The 25,463-nt window shown below is 43.7% G+C and overlaps 1 protein-coding gene across 2 annotated transcripts in view; it reads right to left on the reverse strand.

Moving 5' to 3' along the window:
* The window catches only part of KIZ (kizuna centrosomal protein), a 304,318-nt gene that overhangs the window by 151,421 nt on the left and 127,434 nt on the right, over positions 1–25,463 (reverse strand). For both annotated transcript variants that reach the window (XM_030196224.1, XM_030196225.1), the window contains exons 7-8: positions 17,494–17,640; positions 5,959–6,103 (exon numbers count right to left, since the gene is read on the reverse strand). In XM_030196224.1, coding sequence (XP_030052084.1) covers positions 5,959–6,103; positions 17,494–17,640 — 292 coding nt within the window. The remainder of the gene's footprint in view (positions 1–5,958; positions 6,104–17,493; positions 17,641–25,463) is intronic.

Genomic DNA, 25,463 nt, shown 5'->3' on the forward strand with positions numbered 1-25,463 from the left:
CAGAAGCTCCAAAATTGGCATCTGATCTGGCAGCAACATCCGTCTATAATGCTTGGCAAATATATGAAAAGATTATGTTGCTGATCTGCAAATCTACTCCAATGGCAGCACTTGGGGACTATTCCTCTAGATGATGCCATTCCTCTCGTAGAATGAGCCTTAAATGCTGTTTGCCCAAATACGCTGAAGAAATCACTTCTTTCAACCATCAAGCTATAGTAGCCTTGGAATCATAAAGGCCTTTCCTGGGGCCCTCAAACAGGACAAATAGATGATCAGTTCTAAGAAATTCACTAGCGACCTGTAGATAAGGACTAAGCAAACAACCAGCATCTTTAGGGCAAGAGACATTCTTTTATTTCTTTCTAAGGTAGTTTCTCCTTTTCAAGTTAATCAGCCTTGCTTCTTTCACTCCACAGAGAAGAAAGTATGAATGGACACTCCCACCTCCAAAAAACTAAGAAAAGGATATCTACAAAAGAGCCTGAATTGCTGAAACTCGCTTTACTAAAGTTATAGTGACGAGAAAAGCAGATTTTACAGTAAGATCTTTCAGGGTACTTTTCTAAGAGGTTCAAAGGGAGATCCCTGAAGTGCTTTCAGCACTACTACTACAGAATTCAAACATGCGTGGGATAAACATAAAGGAATCCTGTTCAGAAGGAATGGATCCTAAGGAGCTTAGCCGAGATTGGGTGCCAGAGCCAGTGGTGAGAGGCGGGGATAGTGCTGGGCAGACTTACACGGTCTGTGCCCTGAAAAGGACAGGTACAAATCAAGGTAAGGTATACACAAAAAGTAGCACATATGAGTTTATCTTGTTGGGCAGACTGGATGGACCATGCAGGTCTTTTTCTGCCGTCATTTACTATGTTACTATGTTACTACTTATCATTTCTATAGCGCTACAAGGCATACGCAGCGCTGTACACCATACACAAAAGACAGTCCCAGCTCAAGAGCTTACAATCTAGATAAGACAGGTAAACAGACAGAACAATTAAGGGTAAGGGAATAAAGAGGTGAGGATAAAGGACAGGCCAAGTGAGTTAGGAGTCAAAAGCAGTGGTAAAGAGGTGGGTTTTGAGTTTGGACTTGAAAACGGCTACAGACGGGGCTAGACGTATAGGCTTGGGAAGTCTATTCCAGGCGTGAGGTGCAGCGAGATAAAAGGAATGGAGTCTTGAATTAGCAGTAGAGGAGAAAGGGACAGATAAGAGAGATTTATCTACAGAACGGAGTACTCGAGGGGGGACGTAGGGAGAGACAAGAGTGGAGAGGTACTGGGGAGCGGCAGAGTGGATGCACTTATAGGTCAATAGGAGAAGTTTGAATTGAATACGGAAATGGATAGGGAGCCAGTGAAGTGACTTAAAGAGAGGGCTAATGAGGGCATAGCGACTTTGGCGGAAGATGAGTCACCCAGCAGATTTTTGGACTGATTGAAGAGGAGAGAGATGGCTAAGAGGGAGGCCGGTGAAAAGTAGGTTACAATAATCGAGAGGTAATAAGAGTATGGATAAGGGTTCTGGTAGAGTGCTCAGAGATGAAGGGACGGATTTTGCTAATGTTGTAGAGAAAGAAACGACAGGTTTTGGCAATCTGCTGAATGAGAGGAGAGAGAGGAGTAAAAGATGACCCCAAGGTTACGAGCAGATGAGACAGGGAGAATGAGAGTGCCATCCACCGAAATAGAGAAAGGGGGGGAGAGGGCTTTTCTTTGTTACACCAATCCAACACCAATAAGTTCAGGCTGGAGCTTTTACATAGTATTGATTCAGATGTTATATGGGTCCACCTGTCATAAAATCTTGATGGTCATCTGCCTATCAAGATGTCCAAGAAGCAGGTCTGCAGACCATCATTGGGAATTGTGGGTGGAAATAGACGAGAAGACTGACCTGCATTTCTTTTGTCCCCATGAAAGGAAGATTGCTTTTGTTGGTAACAAGGTTTTGAAAAGGAAGTAAGAGCATCCTAGCCTATAACACCTGGAATCACAATATTGTGATCGGGTCTGCAAGGAACAGTAAGATGCTTTTGGCTCATCTTCTAGTAAATAATGAGACTTACAATCTCCTAAGTCCTTAACTAGTTTTTCCTTCTTTTTTTTTCTACATCACCTTTATTGAAGCTTCAAACAATATATATACAAGGTCCCATTTCAAAATATTATGAACCCAAACAAATTTACCATGGTTCACTGATGGCTCAAGCAATTAACAAAATACAAAAAGAAGAAACATCTAGCAAAAATCACATGCAAAGAAGCTAAAGAACAGTTTGCACCCTTATCACCAAAGAAAAATAGAGAGATGGACAGTATGGCATGATGTACTCTTATCCAACCACTGTCTATAGAAAACAAACTATTGACTATAAGGGAATTAATAACTTTTCCAATAAATTAAAGTCACAAAAGAGAAGTTTCAAAATCATTTTCTCATAAACAACCCCTCCATCCAATGAAAACCATCATTTATTCTGCAACAGGCTACGCTGACAGTGGGTTAGTGTGTTCCAGTAGAGTTCCCATATGAATTGAAACAAGGTCCATTTTGGAGAACCTCCATGACAAGCATCTTAGAGCTCAAAGAGAAGAAGATTGACCATCAAGATCTTCCACAGTCAAAGGCAAACATGCCTCCATTGCAAGAGAATAATCTTTTTAGTCAATAAAATTGGTTTAGATAGGATGGGAGTAGGTTGTTGCTCAGGAAGTCTAGAATGCTGCAGGTAAGAACAGTGGCATGAGGTTTGGGACACAGGAATAGACTGGTGGCACAAGGTGGAGATGGGGGAGTAGCTAAGCGAGAAACTGGTGGTGCAAGATGAGGCAGACCAGTATGTTAAACTTGGGCTCCTCCAAAAACTTTATTCTGGCTACACCACTGTCTTAGTCCTTCCTATTATCAGCTATCTATTTTTTATTTTTTTTATTTTTGTTGCATTTGTACCCCGCGCTTTCCCACTCATGGCAGGCTCAATGCGGCTTACATGGGGCAATGGAGGGTTAAGTGACTTGCCCAGAGTCACAAGAAGCTGCCTGTGCCTGAAGTGGGAATCGAACTCAGTTCCTCAGTTCCCCAGGATCAAAGTCCACCACCCTAACCACTAGGCCACTCCTCCACTCCACTAGTGAAGTTATCTGCCTTTTGTGACAACCATAATAGAAATTAATTTCTCTCAATAATCACAACTATGTTTTTATTGAGATCACTAATGGGGAGATATCATTTTGTTTCAAAGAACAGCTATAAAAAGACAACTTAAAAGTGATATGTTTCTAGTTCACATGTACAGTATTTAGGAAAACAGTCATGGTATGCAAACTGGAAATATACTACTCAAAAGATTGTAAGATGTAATCAAACACTACAAAAAATTAGCTTAAGGTATCTTGTATTCATTAAATCATCATCAGGCTCATTTTCAAAGAGAAAAACATCCAAAAAGTGACATAAATCTGCATTTGGATGTTTATCTCACAAAATCAGTATTTTCAAAACCACTTATTAGACTTTTTTCCCTGAAGTCCGCCAGCCTCTATGCCAGTCTCAGATGTTATACTCAGGTCCATCAGAATAGCATGCAGGTTCCTGGAGTAGTCTAGTAGTGGTGCAGTGCACTGCAGGCAGGTGGACCCAGGCTTCTACCTCCCCCTACTTGTTACACTTGTGGAGGAAACTGTGAGCCCTCCAAAACCCACCAGAAACCCACTGTACCCACATATTGGTACTCCCTTCACCTGTAATGGAGTGGTGTACAGTTGGGGGGTAGTGGGTTTTGGGAGGCTCAGCAAACAAGGTAAGGGAGCCATGGTGAGATGTGTACCTGAGAGCATTTTTTTAAAATTGTTTATTAAATTTTTTATAACAAGCAAAAACAAAGATTTTTCTTGTACAGAAACACAGAGCCACATTGTTACAGGAATTAATACAGCAATTAAATATTCTCTCTTCCTTAGACCACAACATTGGTTGAGGGGGCGATAGGTAACAAAGGAGAATTTATAAGCATCTAGTACAACAAAACTCGGCTTAACCTGATAACCATATATTATTTATAACTGAAAGTTATTATTTCTCTTAACGGACTGCTTAGTTTTTTCTGGTCCAAGAACAACTGTAGCTGGGATGGTTCTAGGAAAATATACTTATTCCCCAAATATGTAATCTTACATTTACAGGGGTATGCCAACATAAATGTAGCTCCCAAATTTTTTAACTCATTACGCAAGCTCAAAAACATCTTTCTTCTATCTTGCGTAGACCTAGAAACATCCGGGTATACCCAAACTTTTTGCCCATAAAACAATTTAGAAATATTTTAAAAGTATAACTTCAGTACATGGTTCAAATCCTGCTCAAAAACAAATTGAACTATCAGAGTTCCTCGGTCTTTAATCTCACAGGTAGAATTTTCCAGAAAGTCAGTTATATTTTGTTCTGTTTCCTTTTGACCTTTAGAATCTTGATTCTTAACAGGTATATAAAAAACCTTATTGCATGGAGGAATACTAATAACAGGAATCTGTAATGTTTCATGCAAGTAACTTTTAAATAGGTCAATTGGATTCAATAATGAAGAACGTGGAAAATTCAATAGTCTTTAGGTTCAATCTTCTAGTATGATTTTCCATTTGCTCAATCTTTCGTTGTATCTTAACCTTTTCTTCAATCAAGGCTCCTACTGAAACCTTAATTTCTTTCATTTCTGTATTGAACTGATTCACTTGGCTTGCGCAATCCATTTTTACCTGTTCCAATGAGGCATCTACTTTCTCAATCTTACTCACTATTTGGTGGATTTCAATTGTAGAATTCTTTACAGCCACAGTCAAATCTTGAACTGCTCTCCAACCTGAGAGCATTTTATAAAGTCCACTGCAGTGCCCCCAAGGATGCCCTATTGCTTTCCTGGGATGTCACTTTTCCACTATTCTACCTGATGCCAAGCTTTCTACTTTTCTTTATAACATCTGAGCCTTGTGTCTATTGTTTAACATTAGATTTGGGCTTTGAATTCAAATCTATAGATGAAAAGGAGGTCTCATTACATATATCTAAATACCAGAGTGCTATTTTTCCATACTTCATAGCAAGAGTGTACATTCCCTAATTACCTGTCTCAATACAACTGAAGCTTTTACCTCCTCAGTGCATGTAAATGGTTTCATCCCTGTGTGGATTCTCTGATGCCGTATGAGACTTTCTTTCCAACCAAAGCTTTTACCACACTCAGGACATGTAAATGGTTTCACTCCTGTGTGTATTATCTGGTGCGAGGTTTACCTTCTGACCAAAGCTTTTACCAGACTCTAGATATGCAAATGGTTTCTCTCCCATGTGGACTTTCTGATGCACTTTGAGATTTGCATTACAACCAAAGCTTTTACCACACTTAGAACATGTGAATGGTTTCACTTTCTTGTGGATTTTGTACGTTTTGCATTTGGATGTATTTGTTTGAAAATGGACCAAAAAATAAAACATCCCAATCACAAAACATTTTTCCAAACAGCATTTTCAAAAGGAAAAGACAGACTTTTTTTTTTTTTTTAGAAAATGACCTTTCCTGTTCTGATTTTTGACATTTTACAAAAAACGTCCAAATTCAGAATTAGATGTCATATCCAAAAAGGCCCCTTGTGCATTTGAATTGCCCAAAATCACAAGGAGCAGCAGTGGAAATCAAACCCATGTTGCCGGGATCAAACCATTAAGCCACTCCTCCTCTGTTTTGGACGTTTTACATTTCGACATTTTTTGTTGGAAAATGGACCAAAAAAAAAAAGCACGTCCAAATCACAAAACATCTATAGAATTTTCAAAAACAAAAAATAGACATCTTTTTCGAAAATGACCTTCTTTCCTGTTCAGAATTTGAACGTTTTTGTAAAACGTCCAAATTCTGATTTAGACGTTCTATCGAAAATGCCCCTCCATGTATTCTAACCTTGCTGTTTTCTTGATTGTCAGGTACCATCAACAAGGATCCAAAAGTTTCTGATATAACATCCTTGGACAAAATATTATACTCTTTCAAGAAGATAGCATGCTTGCATAATCGCTCCCACAGAATAGAAAAATCTGTCCAGGACCTAGGTAAACCACAAAAACACAGAAAAGTACATCATATTCACATATATACTTTGATGACAGCAATACAATATATGAATAAAGTGACCCTCCCTATTCCATGGCAGCATCGAGGCTCATTCCACAGCTTTCTAGGTATTCTGATGAATTACAGTGGGGGAAATAAGTATTTGATCCCTTGCTGATTTTGTAAGTTTGCCCACTGACAAAGACATGAGCAGCCCATAATTGAAGGGTAGGTTATTGGTAACAGTGAGAGATAGCACATCACAAATTAAATCCGGAAAATCACATTGTGGAAAGTATATGAATTTATTTGCATTCTGCAGAGGGAAATAAGTATTTGATCCCCCACCAACCAGTAAGAGATCTGGCCCCTACAGACCAGGTAGATGCTCCAAATCAACTCGTTACCTGCATGACAGACAGCTGTCGGCAATGGTCACCTGTATGAAAGACACCTGTCCACAGACTCAGTGAATCAGTCAGACTCTAACCTCTACAAAATGGCCAAGAGCAAGGAGCTGTCTAAGGATGTCAGGGACAAGATCATACACCTGCACAAGGCTGGAATGGGCTACAAAACCATCAGTAAGACGCTGGGCGAGAAGGAGACAACTGTTGGTGCCATAGTAAGAAAATGGAAGAAGTACAAAATGACTGTCAATCGACAAAGATCTGGGGCTCCACGCAAAATCTCACCTCGTGGGGTATCCTTGATCATGAGGAAGGTTAGAAATCAGCCTACAACTACAAGGGGGGAACTTGTCAATGATCTCAAGGCAGCTGGGACCACTGTCACCACGAAAACCATTGGTAACACATTACGACATAACGGATTGCAATCCTGCAGTGCCCGCAAGGTCCCCCTGCTCCGGAAGGCACATGTGACGGCCCGTCTGAAGTTTGCCAGTGAACACCTGGATGATGCCGAGAGTGATTGGGAGAAGGTGCTGTGGTCAGATGAGACAAAAATTGAGCTCTTTGGCATGAACTCAACTCGCCGTGTTTGGAGGAAGAGAAATGCTGCCTATGACCCAAAGAACACCGTCCCCACTGTCAAGCATGGAGGTGGAAATGTTATGTTTTGGGGGTGTTTCTCTGCTAAGGGCACAGGACTACTTCACCGCATCAATGGGAGAATGGATGGGGCCATGTACCGTACAATTCTGAGTGACAACCTCCTTCCCTCCGCCAGGGCCTTAAAAATGGGTCGTGGCTGGGTCTTCCAGCACGACAATGACCCAAAACATACAGCCAAGGCAACAAAGGAGTGGCTCAGGAAGAAGCACATTAGATGAGACAAAAATTGAGCTCTTTGGCATGAACTCAACTCGCCGTGTTTGGAGGAAGAGAAATGCTGCCTATGACCCAAAGAACACCGTCCCCACTGTCAAGCATGGAGGTGGAAATGTTATGTTTTGGGGGTGTTTCTCTGCTAAGGGCACATGACTACTTCACCGCATCAATGGGAGAATGGATGGGGCCATGTACCGTACAATTCTGAGTGACAACCTCCTTCCCTCCGCCAGGGCCTTAAAAATGGGTCGTGGCTGGGTCTTCCAGCACGACAATGACCCAAAACATACAGCCAAGGCAACAAAGGAGTGGCTCAGGAAGAAGCACATTAGGGTCATGGAGTGGCCTAGCCAGTCACCAGACCTTAATCCCATTGAAAACTTATGGAGGGAGCTGAAGCTGCGAGTTGCCAAGCGACAGCCCAGAACTCTTAATGATTTAGAGATGATCTGCAAAGAGGAGTGGACCAAAATTCCTCCTGACATGTGTGCAAACCTCATCATCAACTACAGAAGACGTCTGACCGCTGTGCTTGCCAACAAGGGTTTTGCCACCAAGTATTAGGTCTTGTTTGCCAGAGGGATTAAATACTTATTTCCCTCTGCAGAATGCAAATAAATTCATATACTTTCCACAATGTGATTTTCCGGATTTAATTTGTGATGTGCTATCTCTCACTGTTACCAATAACCTACCCTTCAATTATGGGCTGCTCATGTCTTTGTCAGTGGGCAAACTTACAAAATCAGCAAGGGATCAAATACTTATTTCCCCCACTGTATGTACAGAGAAAACCAACATTATGCACAGAATAAAACAAAATTATGCAAAACTACTTACATTTTTTTTACAACATAAAATTTTTTTGTCTAACCTTTGGTGGTTTCTTTTCCATTGAACTTTTCCTGCAAATGCCTCCATCTGTAGTTGGCTCTCATCCTCTCCTCATTCTCATTCAGTCTCTTCCCCCCACCCCACCCCTCCATTTCTCACCCGTAGAGCTGGTCCTACCACTAGGCAGAGTAGGCTTCCACCTAGGGAAAGGGAAATGGGACTTGATATACCGCCTTTCTGTGGTATTTTGCAACTACATTCAAAGCGGTTTACATATATACAGGTACTTATTTTGTACCTGGGGCAATGGAGGGTTAAGTGACTTGCCCACAGTCACAAGGAGCTGCAGTGGGATTCGAACCTAGTTCCCCAGGATCAAAGTCCGCTGCACTAACCACTAGGCTACTCCTCCACTCAGGGCTGAACAAAGCTGGGGGTAGTGTCAGTGTAGGAGTCATCAGCTGGCAGCCCTAAAGGTACAATGAAAATGGCCAGTGAGGGACCCTGAGTAGATGCACACGCTCAAGGCCTGCTGTGTCCCGTCCTCTCTGAACAGGATATTCGGAGGGTGTGGGATGCAGCAGGCCTTGACTGTGCATTTGTTCAAGGTCCCACACCAGTTGCTCTCATGCTGCTTAATGGCTGGCCTGGTAGAGCACAGCATTTAGCTGTATCAGCAGAAACACCAGTGCAGCTCCAGATAGGGAAGAAAAGGCACAATACTGGGTGTTTGGTGGTATGGGAGAGGCTGAGGACTTGGAAGGGAAGGGAACATGAGAGGCTGGACACCTCAAGGGACAGAGAATGAAGAGCAGATGATGGACACCTCAAGGGGAAAGGGAGGGAAACGGGAGAAGGTGGACATAGTGTGGGCACATCTGAAGGCTTGACTAGAGTGTCAGATACCTTGGGGCCAGCTCTGCTGGCCAGACTCTTAACACTGTCCCTTGCAACTTTTTCACCAACTTTATCTTCCACTACCACTCTCCATTCCAATACCAGCTCTCAATCTCACCCTTCTAGTCTCTCCCTGTTCCTCTTCACCTTTATTTCCAGCTTCTCATTTCTTCAACACTCACTGCCTTCCCTGTCAATTTCCTTACTCTCTTTCAACCCCCTCCCCCCATGATCTCCCTCATTCTATGACCTGGTGCCTACTATCAAGTGCCAAGTAAGTGCATAGTTTATAGAAGAGTAGTACTTATGCACATAAACACAAATTATTGGCACCTCTGATGTGAATAAGTACTAGGTGCTATTCTATAAAGTAACATTGCAAATGCCAGCAGATAAAGACCTGCATAGTCCATCCAGTCTGCCTACAAGGTGGCCAGAGTTCAATCTGGCACTCTGCACATGTTCTACTTAATGTACAGCAAGCACCAAAATTGCTTAGCATATACCTGCGAAGGAGGCGAACACCTGGGCAAAGCATAGGCAGGCTATGGGTGTGTCACCAAGCAAGGTATGGAACTTATAGAATGCTATCAGTTGTGCAAATTGCATGGCACACCAACTTACACCAGCCACTGAGCTACTGTATGTGAGCGTGCCTACAATCTGCCATGCCAATGCATGTTTGTGCTAATATTCTATGACTTAGACATGCCTAAGTACCTTTATAGAACTGGTGCTAAGTGGGCCCCATTATGATGCCTACATCTTGGCTCAAGTTATAGAATCACCCCCTATATGCCCAACTTCTCTATTCTTTCTTTATCTCATCTCAGTCCTTTCAACCCTCTCTCTCATCTTATAGACACATAAGGTCTGCCTCCAACTGCAAAAATACAGAGTCTAGTGACTTTCATTATACCTGCACTGCCCTGTTGATTCTCTTTTGCTCTGGAGAGTTGCTGGGGGTAATTTTGGGGTAGATAATGAAATTCCCCACGCTGTTCTGAACAGCCCTCTAAAATTAGCACCAGAACAACGAGGAGAAATAAAGCCCCAATGATCAAAACTATTAGAATGCAAATTTATGTGTGCTATTAGTTTTGATCATCAGGGGTCTTCTGCGGGAGGATTGTGCCTTGGGCACGTGTTGTTGGACAGTTCCAGGCTGTCAAAAAAAAAAAAAAAAGCCCGGACCTGTAAGAGTAACACCAGACCCCGCCCCCCTCCCCCCCCACTCCCGTGAAAAGGTTTCCCTGGTGGCCCAGTGGGCACTTTCCACCAAGCCCTGGTGGCCTAATGCCCCCCCCCCCCCCAAAAAAAAAAAATCCCCTTCTCCTGTAACTTTTAAGGCAGGAGGGAGGAACTCCATTTTGAAGGTGGCACTCGCAGAAGGAGGTGCACCTCCCTCCTCCTATTTCAAAAGGTACAGGGGGATTGCGGGGGCACTAGGTCAGGGAAACTGTTTTTCATGGGGGGGCCTTGGGGTTGGAGGTCCCACCGGGCCTCCAGCCCCTTTTCTTGGAGAGGGGGCTGTAAGCATGCAAATTCATGCTGGGTAGGGATCCCCATTCCTCCCCAATGCTCCGTAAACCATAATTCTGAGCTAAAATAGGGTTTGCCATGGAAGCAGTACCAATGCCTGGCACGCTTCTTGCTGAGCACTAGGGCGGAATACCTAATGCCATGTTTAGCATACATTTGAATGCTACTTGCACTCAGAGCCAGCGAGCTCATTGTTGCACGTGCTCACTGGCTCTGCTCATAGGGCAAAGAAACGCGGGTGCCCATGTTTGCCTCTGATCATTGGCCCATTTATCAACTTTTTTTTGCACATAAAAGAGCTTTTATAAAATTACCCTAGGGTATATGTACATTGCTAAGAAGGTGCATACTTTTATGTGACCTGTATTTAGATGTATTCTGGGGCACAGTACAGGTGGAGCTGTGCATAAATTATGCATATATGCACATAAATTGAAAGTATTTACTGCTACTCAGCAAATGTAAATGTCCACAGCTTCAATCTAGTCACAATTTCTTCTGGTATACCCTACTATTTCATTAAAATATATAGGTACCTATGGCTTTATAAAATAAGCTAGCAATATTTGCCTTCTTGCTTGCTCAATCTAGATGACGTGCTATAAAATTAAATGTAAGCCCTCTAAGAGAAAAGTGAACTATGTTTATTATCTGAATGTAACTCACCATGAACCACCGCTGAAAAGGTGTGAACTAACCCCCCCCCCCCCCCAAAAAAAAAATATTATGCATGCTATTACAAATGATATATTAAATTATGCAGGCCCATAATTGCAAAATTCCATGGGGTGTATCTAGGAAAGCATTCTTGTCCTCTGAGATGTTTTCCACATGTCACTAGACTTCAGCTCCTCAATATAAATTAGTAAAAAATAGCTGTCAATGTAAATAGGTTACATGGGTCATTGAATTGCCGTCATTGACCACCCTGTTCAAGAAGGCGTACCATCCAGACATTACTTAGTTTCTTTCTTTCCAGCAAAATTTATGGACCCTAATGTTTTTCCATTATCTTTTATTATCTTTGTGTCTTACACGATACGTTTACGATTAATTTTTTACTATGACATTGTTTAATGATATTATACTGAACTATAGCCTACCCATGTTATTGTGTAAGCCACATTGAGCCTACAACTAGTGGGAAAATGTGGGGTATAAATATGTTAAATAAATAAAGATTCCAGGTGCGCGGTTGATTGATAACAGTGTCACATAAACCCTCTCCAGTAGAGTCATGCACTTCTAGGAAGCCTAGGAAATGTTCTTCAACGTCTATGCTTCCTTCTTTAAAGGAAACAAAGTGAATAATAACAGTCATCTGCTGTGACTGACATCTGGTGTACAGTCCAATATTATAGAATAGTACTTTGCTTTCTTGATTTCAGACAAGATCTTTTCAGTGGTGGCCTTGCCCAAAATTGTAAAAATTTCATTTTGTATGTCTTTGCTCAAATAATGTATCTTGGATTCCTGTCTTAAAACCCTCCTTATATGAGCCGCCATGACAGAATCAAACTTTTCAAATAGTTCAACCAGTTTAAGAAAGTTGACGTTATTTCTTTCGAACAGCTCATCAGATGAGCCTTGTAGAGCCAGACATTGGGATCCAAGAAATTTATCTTGATGTCTTGCAATTACATCTCACCAATGCTTTTTTCTAGCTCATACAGCCTTTCACATTGTGAATCAAGTGTAGTTTTGTTTTTGAGATCCTTTCTGAAGTTGATCCACATTTTTGAATGTTTCATATAAGCCAGGCTTGTTTCTTGTGTATGCAGTGCTTTGGATACACTCCTCCAGTTGCTGTAGCCAGTCAATATAAAACTACTGGATGATTCGCTTGGATCTTTTGGTGCAAACAGTTTGCAGCAGAAACAGAACATGCGATCTGTGGAAACTGAGTACAGTAACCATGGTCTTGGCAGGAGTTCACCATTTTCCATTTTTCAGTTGTAGTACATATCGCTGAACTTGCATCCACGGTCTTGGCAGGAGTTCACCATTTTCCATTTTTCAGTTGTAGTACATATCGCTGAACTTGCATCCACTAGAGTTTGCAGGATACAAAATGCCTTTCTTATGAACAGGTTCTGATTCTGTGAGAGTAATTCTTACTTTGTCAGTGAGTTTTGGCCATTTTGATGGATCAAATAGCTCAAGTAACAATAAATCTGAAGTTGATGAAGCTAATGATGATTCTGGCCTAAGCTGTTCTTCCTCAAAGGTATCTAAAGTGCATGGCAGCCCACTTTGCTCTTCCACGTTTATTGCTGTTCCTTTCAAGAAATCATCATCAGTGAGAGTAAATGAACTGGAAGCTGCTGATTGTTGGTTGGCAATGAGCTTCTTCGATGGGCTTCCTCCAAAGGTACTTGTACCTGATTGGTCTTCTTCTTCCTCCTCCTCCTGAGAGTGCTCACCATATAGTACTCCTGCTTGCCTCTGAATGGCCTCTTTTTTTTGCTGCTTTTCTTTTCCTGTTTTGCCAACCTGATAGTTTCTTTTTGGTTGCCATTACAACCACCAGTTTGTGTGAACCCTCAGAGAAAAGCTCTCAACTTTTAAACTAAAAAAAACAACAAACAAACATTGTCAGTTTGTAGACTTGCTTCTGGGATAAGTTTTGACAAGAAATGTGGACCCCAGCCTGGCTTTATCCTACAGCTTTCATGACTGCGCAAAATCAGAATCCTGACTCCTGAGATGTCCCCGAAGTACTCAGAATTGTTAATGGCTGCTGCATGGGAAAATAACTGAAGCAGGCTGTTTCTCTCTGTACCCACCACATGCTCAGGCAAAGAGGCAGCGATTGCAGTTTCCTCCAAAAGGAGCATGATCCACAGAATTAGGGAAAGTTAAGCAGAAAGTGTTGGAGCACTATGTACAGAGAACCAAAATCAGACAATGCATCTCAAGGGGAGGGATAAATGTGGGAACATTTGTGCAATATTTCAAAAACCATCACAAGAAAACACCTAGTCATTCACCTCTAACCAGCTACAATGGTTGTACTAATTCCTAAAATCCTCAAAATATAGTAACAACACAACAAACTAATGCAGTGATTTTCAACTGAACAGGCCAATCTTCATGAAGATTACTGAAACTCAGCTGGAATTGGTAAATATATTACTATGCAGCTTGAGTCGAGGATATACAAGTTGGGACTATTTTCTTGAGTATTTTTCATTGTTTCATTTTTGTCATGAATTTGGGGGAGCACTATTCAGACTGAGCATGGTTGTAGCCTCGCAACTGTAGGCGGCCTCAGCAGCATCTTGAGATCTTGCAGATAATTACTCAAATTGAAACAGTTGGAAAATTATCAATAAACTTTGAAGGATGGATTATATATACTGTGGATAAAGAATAACAAACTATGTAGATACTAGTAAAAGAGACCCATTTCCAACAGAAAGGAAACGGGCACCAGCAAGGTTCCAGGGCCCCCTCCCTCCTTCCAGCCCCCCTCCCCACAGAGTTCCATACCCCCCTACCTGCCTCCCTCCGAGTTCCATGCCCCCCTACCTGCCTCTCTCCCTCTCCTCCGTTCCAGGACCCGCCGCTCCCCCGCCCCTCCCCCATCCTCCCCCCCTCCCCTTCGAGTTCCAGTACCTGCCCCTCCCCTTCCAGTTCCAGGACCGCCCCTCCCCTTCTGATGGAGTTCCAGGACCCCCTCCCTCCCTCTCTAGTCCCATGCCCTCCCCCTCTCTCATCCTGTGCCCTCCGAGTTCCATGCACCCACTGTCGTCTGAGTCGCACAACCCCGCGCCTCCCTCCCTCTCTCTCTGTGGCCTCCGAGTGCAAGCAGGACGTGTGCGGCTGCCCCTCCCATTCGTAAGTGCCGTCCGTTTTTTTAAACGTTTTACCTCGTGGTCCGCCAGCAACAGTGAAGTCGAGCAGGCACGGAATGGCGCTTCAGACTGCCTTCGCTTTGCTTCTGTTTCAGCTGTGCCTCTGGTCCCGCCATTCTGCAAACAGGAAATGAGGGCTCCCTCCCGCCGCCCACAATCCAGCATCACTCCCTACTTTCCCCTCCCGCAAGTCTGGAATCTGCCACTTCCTGCTTCTTCCCCCGCCGCTGCTGCAGTGCTTGCAGCTTACATTTTTGGGCCGTCCGCAATTCACACAGGCACTGCAGAGACTTCCCTCTGCCACGTCTGGCTCTCACAACAGAAAGCTGCATCAGAAAGGGCAAGACATGGAAGACTGGGAAGGCCCCAGAGTGCCTGTGTGAATCGTGGACGGTCCGAAAATGTAAGCTGCAAGCACTGCAGCAGCGGTGGGGGAAGGAGAAGGAAGTGGCAGTGATCCTGAATATGCACGAAGGAAGGTAGCTAGCAATGCTGGATTAGGGGAAGAAAGAGGTGTGCTGGATTTATGGGAGGACAGGGGCTGCAGGGAAAGGGAGACCTATGTGACCGTGGGGGGGGGGGGGGGGGGGGGGCAGAGACCCATATGGCCAGGAAGGGTGTGGAGACCCATGTGGTTGAGGGGGGGTGCCACGACAAATTGCTCAGACACTAAGGGTGCCGTGAACCGAAAAAGTTTAAGAACTCCTGTCTTAAGGAAAAGTTCCTTAAGCAAAGTGACATGCCTTTACCCTTAAATCAAACTTTAAGAGAAATTTTCAGAGCAGTGCTATAATTTTATGGATAATGGTAGTATTCAGCTATTATCTGCATAAGTTACCGTATCTAAGGGCCAACATGCAAATAGCAGGTATAACTTTATATTATGGCTGCACATCAATAAAAAAAAATGTAATCACCCGAAAATTTTAATTGTGCGATTAATCACATAAAGAATTCCCCCTCCCATTTCCTCCTGTTCAGTGTAAATTCTCAGAACTAACACGATTCAATTAATAAACTGAAAATAAAATAATTTTTCTTACCTTTGCTGTCTGGTAATTTTATTTTTCTGATCATCTTGTTCCCTGTCTCTGTGCTATGAACTCTCTGTTTCCAGGGCCTCCTGCCCATTCACTATTTCTTTTCTCTCCTCCTTGCTTCTTTACTCCCTGCCCTACGTCCATCTTCCACACACAACTTTCTTCCATTTCTCTGCTTTCTTCTCAAATCTATCTAGTTTCCAGCTCTTCCCTTTCCCTCCATCCATAAGCGGCATCTCCTCCTTTCTCTTCTCTTCCGTTCCCTGCCATCAATGTGCATTTCCCCTCTCTTCCTTTCTCCTACCCTCTGTTCATGTCCACCATCTCACTTTCTTTTTTTTTTTTCTTGCTTTTATTTTTCTTTCTTCCATCCCCGATTTCCAACATCTGTCCCTGTCTTCCCCTGCCATCCAGCATTTCTCCTCTCTCTCCATCATCGACCCATCACTCTTCCCCCTCACCATCCAGCATCACCTCTATGTCTCTCCCCCTACCATCATCATCCATATCTTCCTTCTTACACACCATCACCAACCAGTACTGCCCCCTCTCTCGGTGCCGCCCCCAACCATCTACCATCTACCATCACTCTGTTTCTCCTCCTCTCTGCATCACCACTATCACAAAAAGAAAACCATCATCCCTCATTACCCCATCTCTCTCTCCCCACCGCTAACCATCTAATATTGCCTTATCTCCCTCTATATCCTGCATTAACTCATCTCCCCCCCCCCCCCCATATTCTTCATTGCTCAGTCTGTCTCCACCCCTGTATTTTGCATTGCCTATCCTATCATATTATGCATTGCTCTGCCTTTCCCCACTCTCATACCCTATATTGCCCCAACTCTTCCCCCCCACTCCATGGTCTGCACTACTCTGTCTCTCCCTACCCCCTATATCTTACATTGCCCCATCTCTTCCTGCCTCCCCAGTATTCTGCATTACCCTGACTTGTCTCCCTGTCTCCTCTCCCCCTTCCTCTGGCTCGCTCATTTTAGGTGGTCTGAAGCTCCTGTGCCAATCTGTTGTTTTTGTCTTCACCATGGCTGTGGCGGCTGCAGCAAGCAAAAGGAAGGCACAGGGACATTCCCCTCTGAATGCTGTCACTGGCTCTGCTTGACACAGAAAAAGGATGTTAATCAAGCTCTGATGTAACTTCCTGTTTTTGGGTCCGGCAGAACAAGTAGCAAATATTAACCATTACACAGGGAGGGCAGAATTTAAAAAAAAAGGATTTATGCAGTAGGTTCATGCTGCTAGTCACATAAGTCCTCCTGAATATTAGTCCCTAGATGTTTAATGCAAGTAGGCCTGATGTTTAAGTTAACATCATGGGTCTCATTCATAACAAATTATGGGCCCTGTATACTAAGCCTCACTAGAGGTGCATTAGCGTTTTTAGCGAGTGCTAAGCATTAGCGCATGCCAACCATGTAAATGCCCATAATATTTCTATGGGTGTCTAGCACGTGCTAAAAACGCTAGCACACCTTAAGAAACAGGGCCCTATGTTTAACATTTTTATGTTGAAGATGACTTTACATAGTAGCACTGATAACTATAACTAATATTGCCAAAATGCAACTTTGTAGGACACAGTGCCAGTTCATTATAACTAATATTTGTAACAGAAGAATTTGGTACAGAGAGGGAAGAATATTTAGATGTTTCATTCTGTCTGGATTTTCTCCACAGTGCATTCAGAGATATATTTTTTATAGAATGAAAATGGTCATTTATGGATTGAGTCATGCTTATTTTTGTGTGTGTTGACCTGGCCTTGTAACTAAAACCTATTTGTTTTGTTTTTATATTAATTATAATGTTGTGTTTAATTTCTAGTTCTTCACCTATGATGATAGGTTCCAAATTAATAAAAATAAATAAATAAAAATGTGTCACAGTATTACTTCATGTTACCTCATCTGCTTTTCATCTTTGACTCCACTACTGTCAATATGAATATCCTCAGGTAAAAGGCATCCATTCAACATGCTTTGGTGAAGCACAACAGCAGTATATGTCTCAAGATCTTCTTCTTTCAAAGCCTTAGTCCGATTACAAAGACTGTAAAATAAAACAGGTGATGTATAAGATTTCAGTAGCAGATGGAATAAGCTTGAAAGCACAACCAAAATTTTTTCTAAAATGATTTCATGTGCAGAAATTTTGTCTTTACCTGCTAATATGCTTTCCTTGAATCCTACAAGACCAGTTCAGATGTATGGGTTGTACCTCTCTACCAGAGACAGAGAACAAAAGACCGAGCTCCACCCTATAATTTGCACAGTGCAGTCTGCTTCTCTTCAGTACTTTTTTTTCTAAAAAAGCGTAATGTTCTTCCTGAGTATGCCAACAGGCGGGGAGTGGAGAATCCTCTGTCGAAGAACTGCACCCAACACTAAAACAAATTATATACAACAAGCACTGAGCCAAACACTTCTACAATTACTCTTCTACTGAATTACCATCTTGTGACAGGACAGATTCTGGACTGGACTGGTCTGGAAGAACTCAAGCAAGAAAAAAAAATTAACAGGAAAAAATAAATTTCTCCATCCCTGTCATCTATCACACCTGTCAAAATGTGTGAGATGTAACAAAGCAACCCTTACACTGAGCAGGACACCAAAACCAAAGCCCTAAGCACACCTTCACCACAGGCATCCTCCATTCTGGTCCAAACATTCAACCAGGAATGCAAAGACTAAGTAGCAGTCCTGCAAATTTCTGAGGCCAAAATCATGTGTATTTCCACTCAAAACATTGTCACTTCTCTAGTGGCATGAGCCTTAAGGATCTCTGGAACCTCTCTTTCCTCCAACTGAAGAAATGCTATTGTGGTCATTGGGTCTATAAGAGGGCTGCCCCAATGGTTCCAAACAAAAGAAAAGGCTGCATTCACAGAGGTCACTCCCCCAGAAATAGGGAGTCCCTGCTGTTAAAATCTGCCTGAACATTTTAGGTTCCCACCACGAGCTGCAGACAAAGTTTTAAGCTGGCCCCTGGCATATCTCAATAATAATAAGGCAACCCTGAGCCACTGCCAAACTCTTTGTACCTCCCTGAAGACTGACATATGCCACCACTGTGGCATTATTGTAAAAGACATGAACAGCTTTGCCTCACACCAAACTGCTCAAAGGCCTTCTGAGCGTTGCAAATAACCCTTGTTTGAAGACTGTACATCAACCAAAAAGCCTAGGCCACTTAAATCTGAAAGTGAGTTCCCCAACTGACTGGCATCCATTGTCACCACCATTACCTTCAAAAACATATACTGTACCTTCCCCACAGCATAGGACAAGACCTGAAATGGTAATGAGATCCCAGGACAGCAACCCAGAGGTACCTGTGATACTCTGATATTCCAAATTGGAATGTGGAGATATGCGTCTTTGAGATCTAAAGCCGTAAGAAACTGTGTCTTGCAAATCGCTACTATCAGGGCAGGCTCAGCCTATGGACCAGGTGAGGCTCTGGTCCAGGGTGCCGGTGCTAAAGGGCACCAAACAACCTAGCCCGTGACATCACCGGCCCATAGGTTAAAAAAAGAAAAAAAAAAACCTTCTTTTACCTTCAGTCCTGCCTCCTCAGGCGCCAGGCAGCTTGCTTCATGCTTTCCTCTTCTCTTAACTTCTCCCTCTGCTAGACGCCGACGCTGGAACTAGCCTCTTGATAGGTGCACGGAGCACCTTGGAACTGCCCCCTCTCACCCCCCTCTCCCTGAACACACGCTGGTTGCAACTTGCAAGGTATGGTGGGATTGGATGCCCAACAGCCAATCCCAGCGTGTCTTGCAGGGAGGAGAGGGATGTTTCAGTGTCTACCACATTCTTTTTATTTTGGCCCGCTGCCAACAGCATCTGCTGTCTGCCTCTTCTACTGCTGTCTGCCGCTGATTGCCTCTGCTTCCTGCCTCTTCTGCCACTGCCGCTGCTCTGGCAACCTGAAAAGAACAGCTTTTCCACCAGAGCTTCTGCAGGTAAGGGGCCCAATCTTGTTCTGAGTCCTGGGGGGGGGGGAGGGGGGGGGCTCCCGATTCACTACCGTATTCAGTTCAAGCTTCTCATAATGACCTTCAAATGCACTCAATCTGCAGCCCCCCATTACCTCTCTACCCTCCTCTCCCCCTATGTCCCCACCCATAACCTCCGCTCTCAGGACAAATCACTCCTATCTGTACCCTTCTCCACCACCGCTAACTCCAGACTCCGTCCCTTCTGCCTCGCATCACCTTATGCCTGAAACAGACTCCCCGAGCCCATACGCCATGCGCCCTCCCTACCCATCTTTAAGTCCTTACTCAAAACCCATCTCTTCTCCCTTGCCTTTGGCGCCTAACCACCTTCCCCATTCACGATACACTGACTACACTGACTACATAGTTTGTTACCTTTAGATTGTAAGCTCTCTTGAGCAGGGACTGTCCTTCCCCACGTTTTAACTTGTACAGCGCTGCGTAACCCTAGTAGCGCTATAGAAATGCTAAGTAGTAGTAGTAGTAGTAGAATTGATGAAGTTGTTGGGGGAGGGGAAGAAAGAATGGAATTGTTGAAGTTGCTATTGGAGGGGGGGAAGGGAGGGCAGAACTGTGACAGTTGCTATTGGGGTGGAAGAGAGGTCGGAATTGTGAAAGTTGCTGTGGGGGGGAAGAGAGGTCAGAATTGTGAAAGTTGCTGTTGGAGGGGGAAAGAGTGGATGGAATTGTGGAAGTTACTGTTGGCGGGGGGAGTTTTCTAGAGAGAGATGGGCTGAGGGGGGTTGCTAAAATGAAAGAACATTCCAGGACACTAAGGCAGCAGGAGAAAAGCTGGGAAAAATAAAGAAGAAAAAATGGGGGGGGGGGTGGAGCTTTAAAGCTAGGAAAAGAGGAGGGGGCGTGTCCAAGATGGCGACTCACACTCGAGGCTGAACGCTCTGGTGCTGCTGGATGTTGTTCTCTTTCCTTGAAAATACAAATCGGAGAAAAATCTAATGCCTCACACTAAGAGAAAAGGTGTGGTGAGGAATACGCAGTCGGTGCTCCTCACCTCTACGCCTCTCCAGACAACGCTGGATCGTTTTGTTTCAAGTTGCCCTAGAGGAACCGGCGTGGTGCAAGCCGCTGTGAATGATGCCGAAGGAGCGACACCATTCCAGGCTGTTGAAACATCTCTTTCACCGCCGGAGTTTAACACCCCGCCGTGTCCTGCTCGTGAGAGAGGGGGGATGTTGGACCTGATCTCATCGGAAGGCGACGGAGACAGGCCCGAAAATGACGGCGCCACCCCAGACCGAGCAGAGGAATTATCTTTGGAGTTAACAACCCCACCGGTGGTAACGTTGGATTTGGAAGGCTATTCAGGCCCTGACAAAAATAGTGACGAATACTGCCCGGGAGACCAGACTTCTAGTGAGTAAAGTAAATACCTTGACAGAAATTGTGGAGAAAGTAAAAATTGAGTATATAACAAAGTTTGAGTCAATTGAAACAGATTTAACAACGCTGAAAGCAGTTAATATGACTATAATAAAAGATAAAACGTTGATGATGAGGAAAATAGAGCAAATTGAAAATTATAATAAACGTTTAAATTTAAGGATTTTGAATTTCCCAGTGGTAGATGGCATTGCTCCAATGGAACTATTTCGAAAATATTTAATTGAGATTCTGCAATATTCCCCTTCACTTATACCTCCATTGAACAAAATCTTTTATATTTCCTTGCAAAAGAAAAGTCAGGGGGAATTGAGGGAAGAAACTCAAGTTGAAGCTGGAAATAGTTTACAAAATTTAACAGCATTCTTGGAACAATCTTTGTCAGTGATATCTCAGCGTCAAACACTTTTAATTTCTTTTGTCTTCGAACAAGACAAGAATTCATTATTAAAACTATACTTTAAGAATTCTATGAAGATTTTCTGTGGCTCAAGGCTTTGGATATTTCCGGACGTTACAAAGACTACACAGGATAAGAGAAAAGTATTTCTATCACTGAGGGAAGAAACCAGGGCTTTAGGAGCCACTTTTTTGTTGGCGTACCCATGTAAATGTTTAACCAAATATCTGAATGTAAAATACGTTTTCTTTGAACCAGATCAGTTAAAGTTTTTTCTGGAACAGAAAAAGCTCTCCAATGTGAATCCAACATAGTTTGAACATACTGTTAACAAGGGATAAGAGGGTAGAATATGAGTCAGGCCATTTTTCTTTATTATATATATCTTATGTTCTCCTGGTTAAAAGACTAACCCCCCACATGTAGTGGTCTAAGGAAGAGTAGAAATTATGATGTATAATTGCTTGGTTTATGAAAGAGAATTCTTTATTTGAATTTTACTATCTCTGTTTTTCCTGATACAATATGTATATTCGTGTAAATTGTCAAATTAAATAAATAAATAAATAAATAAATAAATAAAAAAGCTAGGAAAAGAGGAATAAAATATTTAATGTAGGGGTTCAGACAGGTGGGAGTCAGGGGCATGGGGGAGGCAGGCACAAAAACAAAAGTTGGTCCTGGGCGCCACAAACTCTTGAGTTGGCTCTAGCTACTATCATGGAACATAAGGTCTCTGTCCAGAAATGCAGGCCCTGAAATAAATTGAATATCTGCCTTTGCCCCACTCTTCCTTGGGTATGGAAACCACTGCTCCGAAGGCCAACAGCCTGTCTAATGTGGACTGCACTGCCTATTTCTTGCCAACTGTGAAGCAATGGAAAATTTCCAGGGCACAGCCTCCATGATGTTACTGGTCTGACATTATCTTGGTTCACTGCTCAAAGAATTGCGACAGCTGTCCCCCTCTCTGTTCCTCTGAAAAGAAGACCCCTTGTCCTTCACTGTGCCCCTCTGAACCCTCCAGATGTTTCTGCGCCCCAACAACTCCAGCAGTCCTGTCTGCATAAAGGCACTGTTCCCTAGCTGGGAATTGAGAATGCTAAAAGGAGGGCCCCTTGCCTGGGTTATAGCATCTAGCCTCTCAAAAGGGAATCTTGCCTAAATGAGTGTTTGAAACCCCTCAGGTCCTCACTGAACAGAAGCTTCCCCGTTCCTCCAACGTTCTGAAGCTGACTCCATGGCAGTGAAGGGCTGTAGGGTTCTCGTGCTGCCTGTAACGCTGTATCCATCTCCTGTTCTGACGTTAGCGTACTTCCTGGTTCGTCACACGCGATGTCACATGCATGAGGGTGTCGTTGTCCCTCCCTCCCTTCCAGTTCCAGGCCCCCTCCTTCCGATTTTTAAAAGTCATCTTCACTTACAAAGTCAGGGTTACGGCGGACTGCAGCAGCGGTAAAACGCGTGCAGGCTCAGGCTTTCTCTCTGTCTTAGCTGTGGTCCCGCCCTTGCGGAAACAGGAAATGAGGGCGGGACCACAGCTGAGAGAGAGAGAAGGGCCGAGCCTGCATGCCTTTTACCGCTGCTGGCGGCCGACGTAACCCCAACGAGGTAAGTGAAGATGACTTTTAAAATTTGTAGAGAGGTGGCCTGGAACTAGAAGGGAGGGAGGGAGGAAGGGAGGGACAATGAACCTGGAACTGAGAGGGAGGGAGGGAGGGGGGACCCTGGAACTGGGAGAGAGGGAGGAGGGGACCCTGAAACTCCGAGGGAGGGGGGCTCTGAAACTCGGAGGGAGGACTCTGAAACTCGAAGGGGGGGGACTCAAACTCAGAGGGAGGGATGGGGGGAGGGGGAACGACCCTGGAACTCGGAGGGAGGGGGGACCGCCCCTGGCACTCAATCTCACACACACACTCTCTCTCTCACAGACACACTCGCACCCAGTCTCACTCTCTCTCTGTCACACACACACACACTCACTCTCTCTCTCTCTCTCACACAGTCACCCTCACACGCACTCTCTCTCAAACATACACACCCCGAGGAAAACCTTGCTAGCACCCGTTTCATTTCTTCCAGAAATGGGCCTTTTTTTACTAATATATATATATATATACACATACATACAGTGCACTCCATTTAAGTGCACGTCAGATAAGCACATGCTCTGTTTAACTGCATGCTGTACTTCGATCCCGTTTTTGGCGCCATCAATTTCTATGGGGACAAACCGGTTTAGCGCACCACTGATAAGTGCAAGATTCACTTATATGCATGGTTTAAGACAGCTCCTCTGCAGGAAAGACTCCGCATAAGTGCGCACACGAAATATGGAAGCCGATTGGTGTGTGACAACCAACGAGATTTCAAATTTACCGCCCCTTTAACTGCCACAGGTAGAATAAGTGAAGGAATGTTGTTAGAGTGTACACTGGAGTCGTCGTCGCGCAACTGTAAGACTTTAACACTGGTTGAATGAATAGAAGTTCTTAAAAAATTAGAAAACAAACAAAGTCAAGCATCTATTGCTAAAGAATATGGTGTCAATCCCAGTCAAATTTCTCGTACCTTGAAGCAGAAAGACCAGCTTCTGGAAGACTGGCAAAGCAATACAAATCCACAATGGAAATGAAAACGGGCAGGAAAAACTGAGGAGGTAGAAGATGCTCTTCTTCTGTGGTTTTCTCAAGTCAGGAGCAGACAGTTTCCTGTCAGTGGTCCACTGCTTATGGAGAAAGCTAATCAGCTAGCTGAAAGTCTTGGACTAACTGAATTGGAAAGATGGAAGGAGAGGAACAGCATAAAATTCAAGAAACAGCATGGTGAAAAACAAGACGCTGATGACTTTGGTGCTGAAAATTGGGTTGTTTCAGTTCTTCCTACCATCTTGAACGAGTTTGCACCTCATGACATTTTCAATGCTGCTGAAAACGGTCTCTACTGGCGAGCGATTCCTGATGGAACACTTGCATTCAAACAAGCCGAAACTACAGGAGGTAAAACGTCGTAGGACCGACTGACGATCCTCCCTTGCTGCAATATGGATGGGAATGAGAAGTTGGAACCACTCGTCAAACAGCCCCGTTGCTTCAAGAATATTAAGCGACTTCCTGTGTCATACAAGGCTAACGTAAATTCATGGATGACTGGGGAAATTTGGAAGCAGTGGCTAAAGAAGTTAGACACTAGAATGCGGGCACAAAAGCGTCAGATTTTGTTGCTTTGTGATAATTGTGCTGCACACAGGGATGTCAGGCTGTCTAACGTCAAGGTGGTCTTCCTGCCACCAAACACTACCTCTCTGATCCAACCTATGGATCAGGGCATAATAGCCAATTTCAAACAACATTATCGGGCTCTTGTGCTACGTCATCTGATGAGCATTATGGATGACCAGACTGACAAGGATAAATATGCTGTTGAACTGGCTCGTAATCTATCACTGTTGGATTCCCTACATATGCAGAAAGAAGCCTGGAATCATGTTACACAGGCAACCATTGTGAACTGCTACAAGCAGGCAAGCTTTGTTAGGGATGTGGAGAGGGACGAAACAGATGCAGCTGTTGCAAACGCGTCAGATGAACCGGCTATTGACATCCCAGTCTGTGTTACTGAAGAGTTGTTTCATCACTATGTAGCTGTTGATTACGATCTACAAACAGCTGACAACAGCACTGATGTCCAGATATGTGCCTACACGCAGGCAATGGCTGATGATGAATCAGATGATGAAATGAGCAGCAAGGCACATGCTGACGAAATTCAACAACCTCCTGTCACGTTTGCAAGAGAGCTGGAGAGTCTCAACACCATGTGGGTCTATCTGGAGGCCACTGGATGTCAGAACTATGACAGTTTTTACCCACTGACAGACGTAGTCTATGGAACTCACAGACACAAGAGTGTACAGAGGACTATGACTGATTACTTCAAGTAAGCCTAACGTCAGTTAACGGAGACTGTATACTGTAGTATAATAAAAAGTACTGTACATATGTTTATCAGATGTCAAGCTTCTTTGTGTCACAACGGTTAAGTGCACGCTCTGGTTAAGTGCATGTA

Source organism: Microcaecilia unicolor, chromosome 3, assembly GCF_901765095.1.
Source record: "Microcaecilia unicolor chromosome 3, aMicUni1.1, whole genome shotgun sequence".
In the NCBI taxonomy this organism is placed as follows: domain Eukaryota; kingdom Metazoa; phylum Chordata; class Amphibia; order Gymnophiona; family Siphonopidae; genus Microcaecilia; species Microcaecilia unicolor.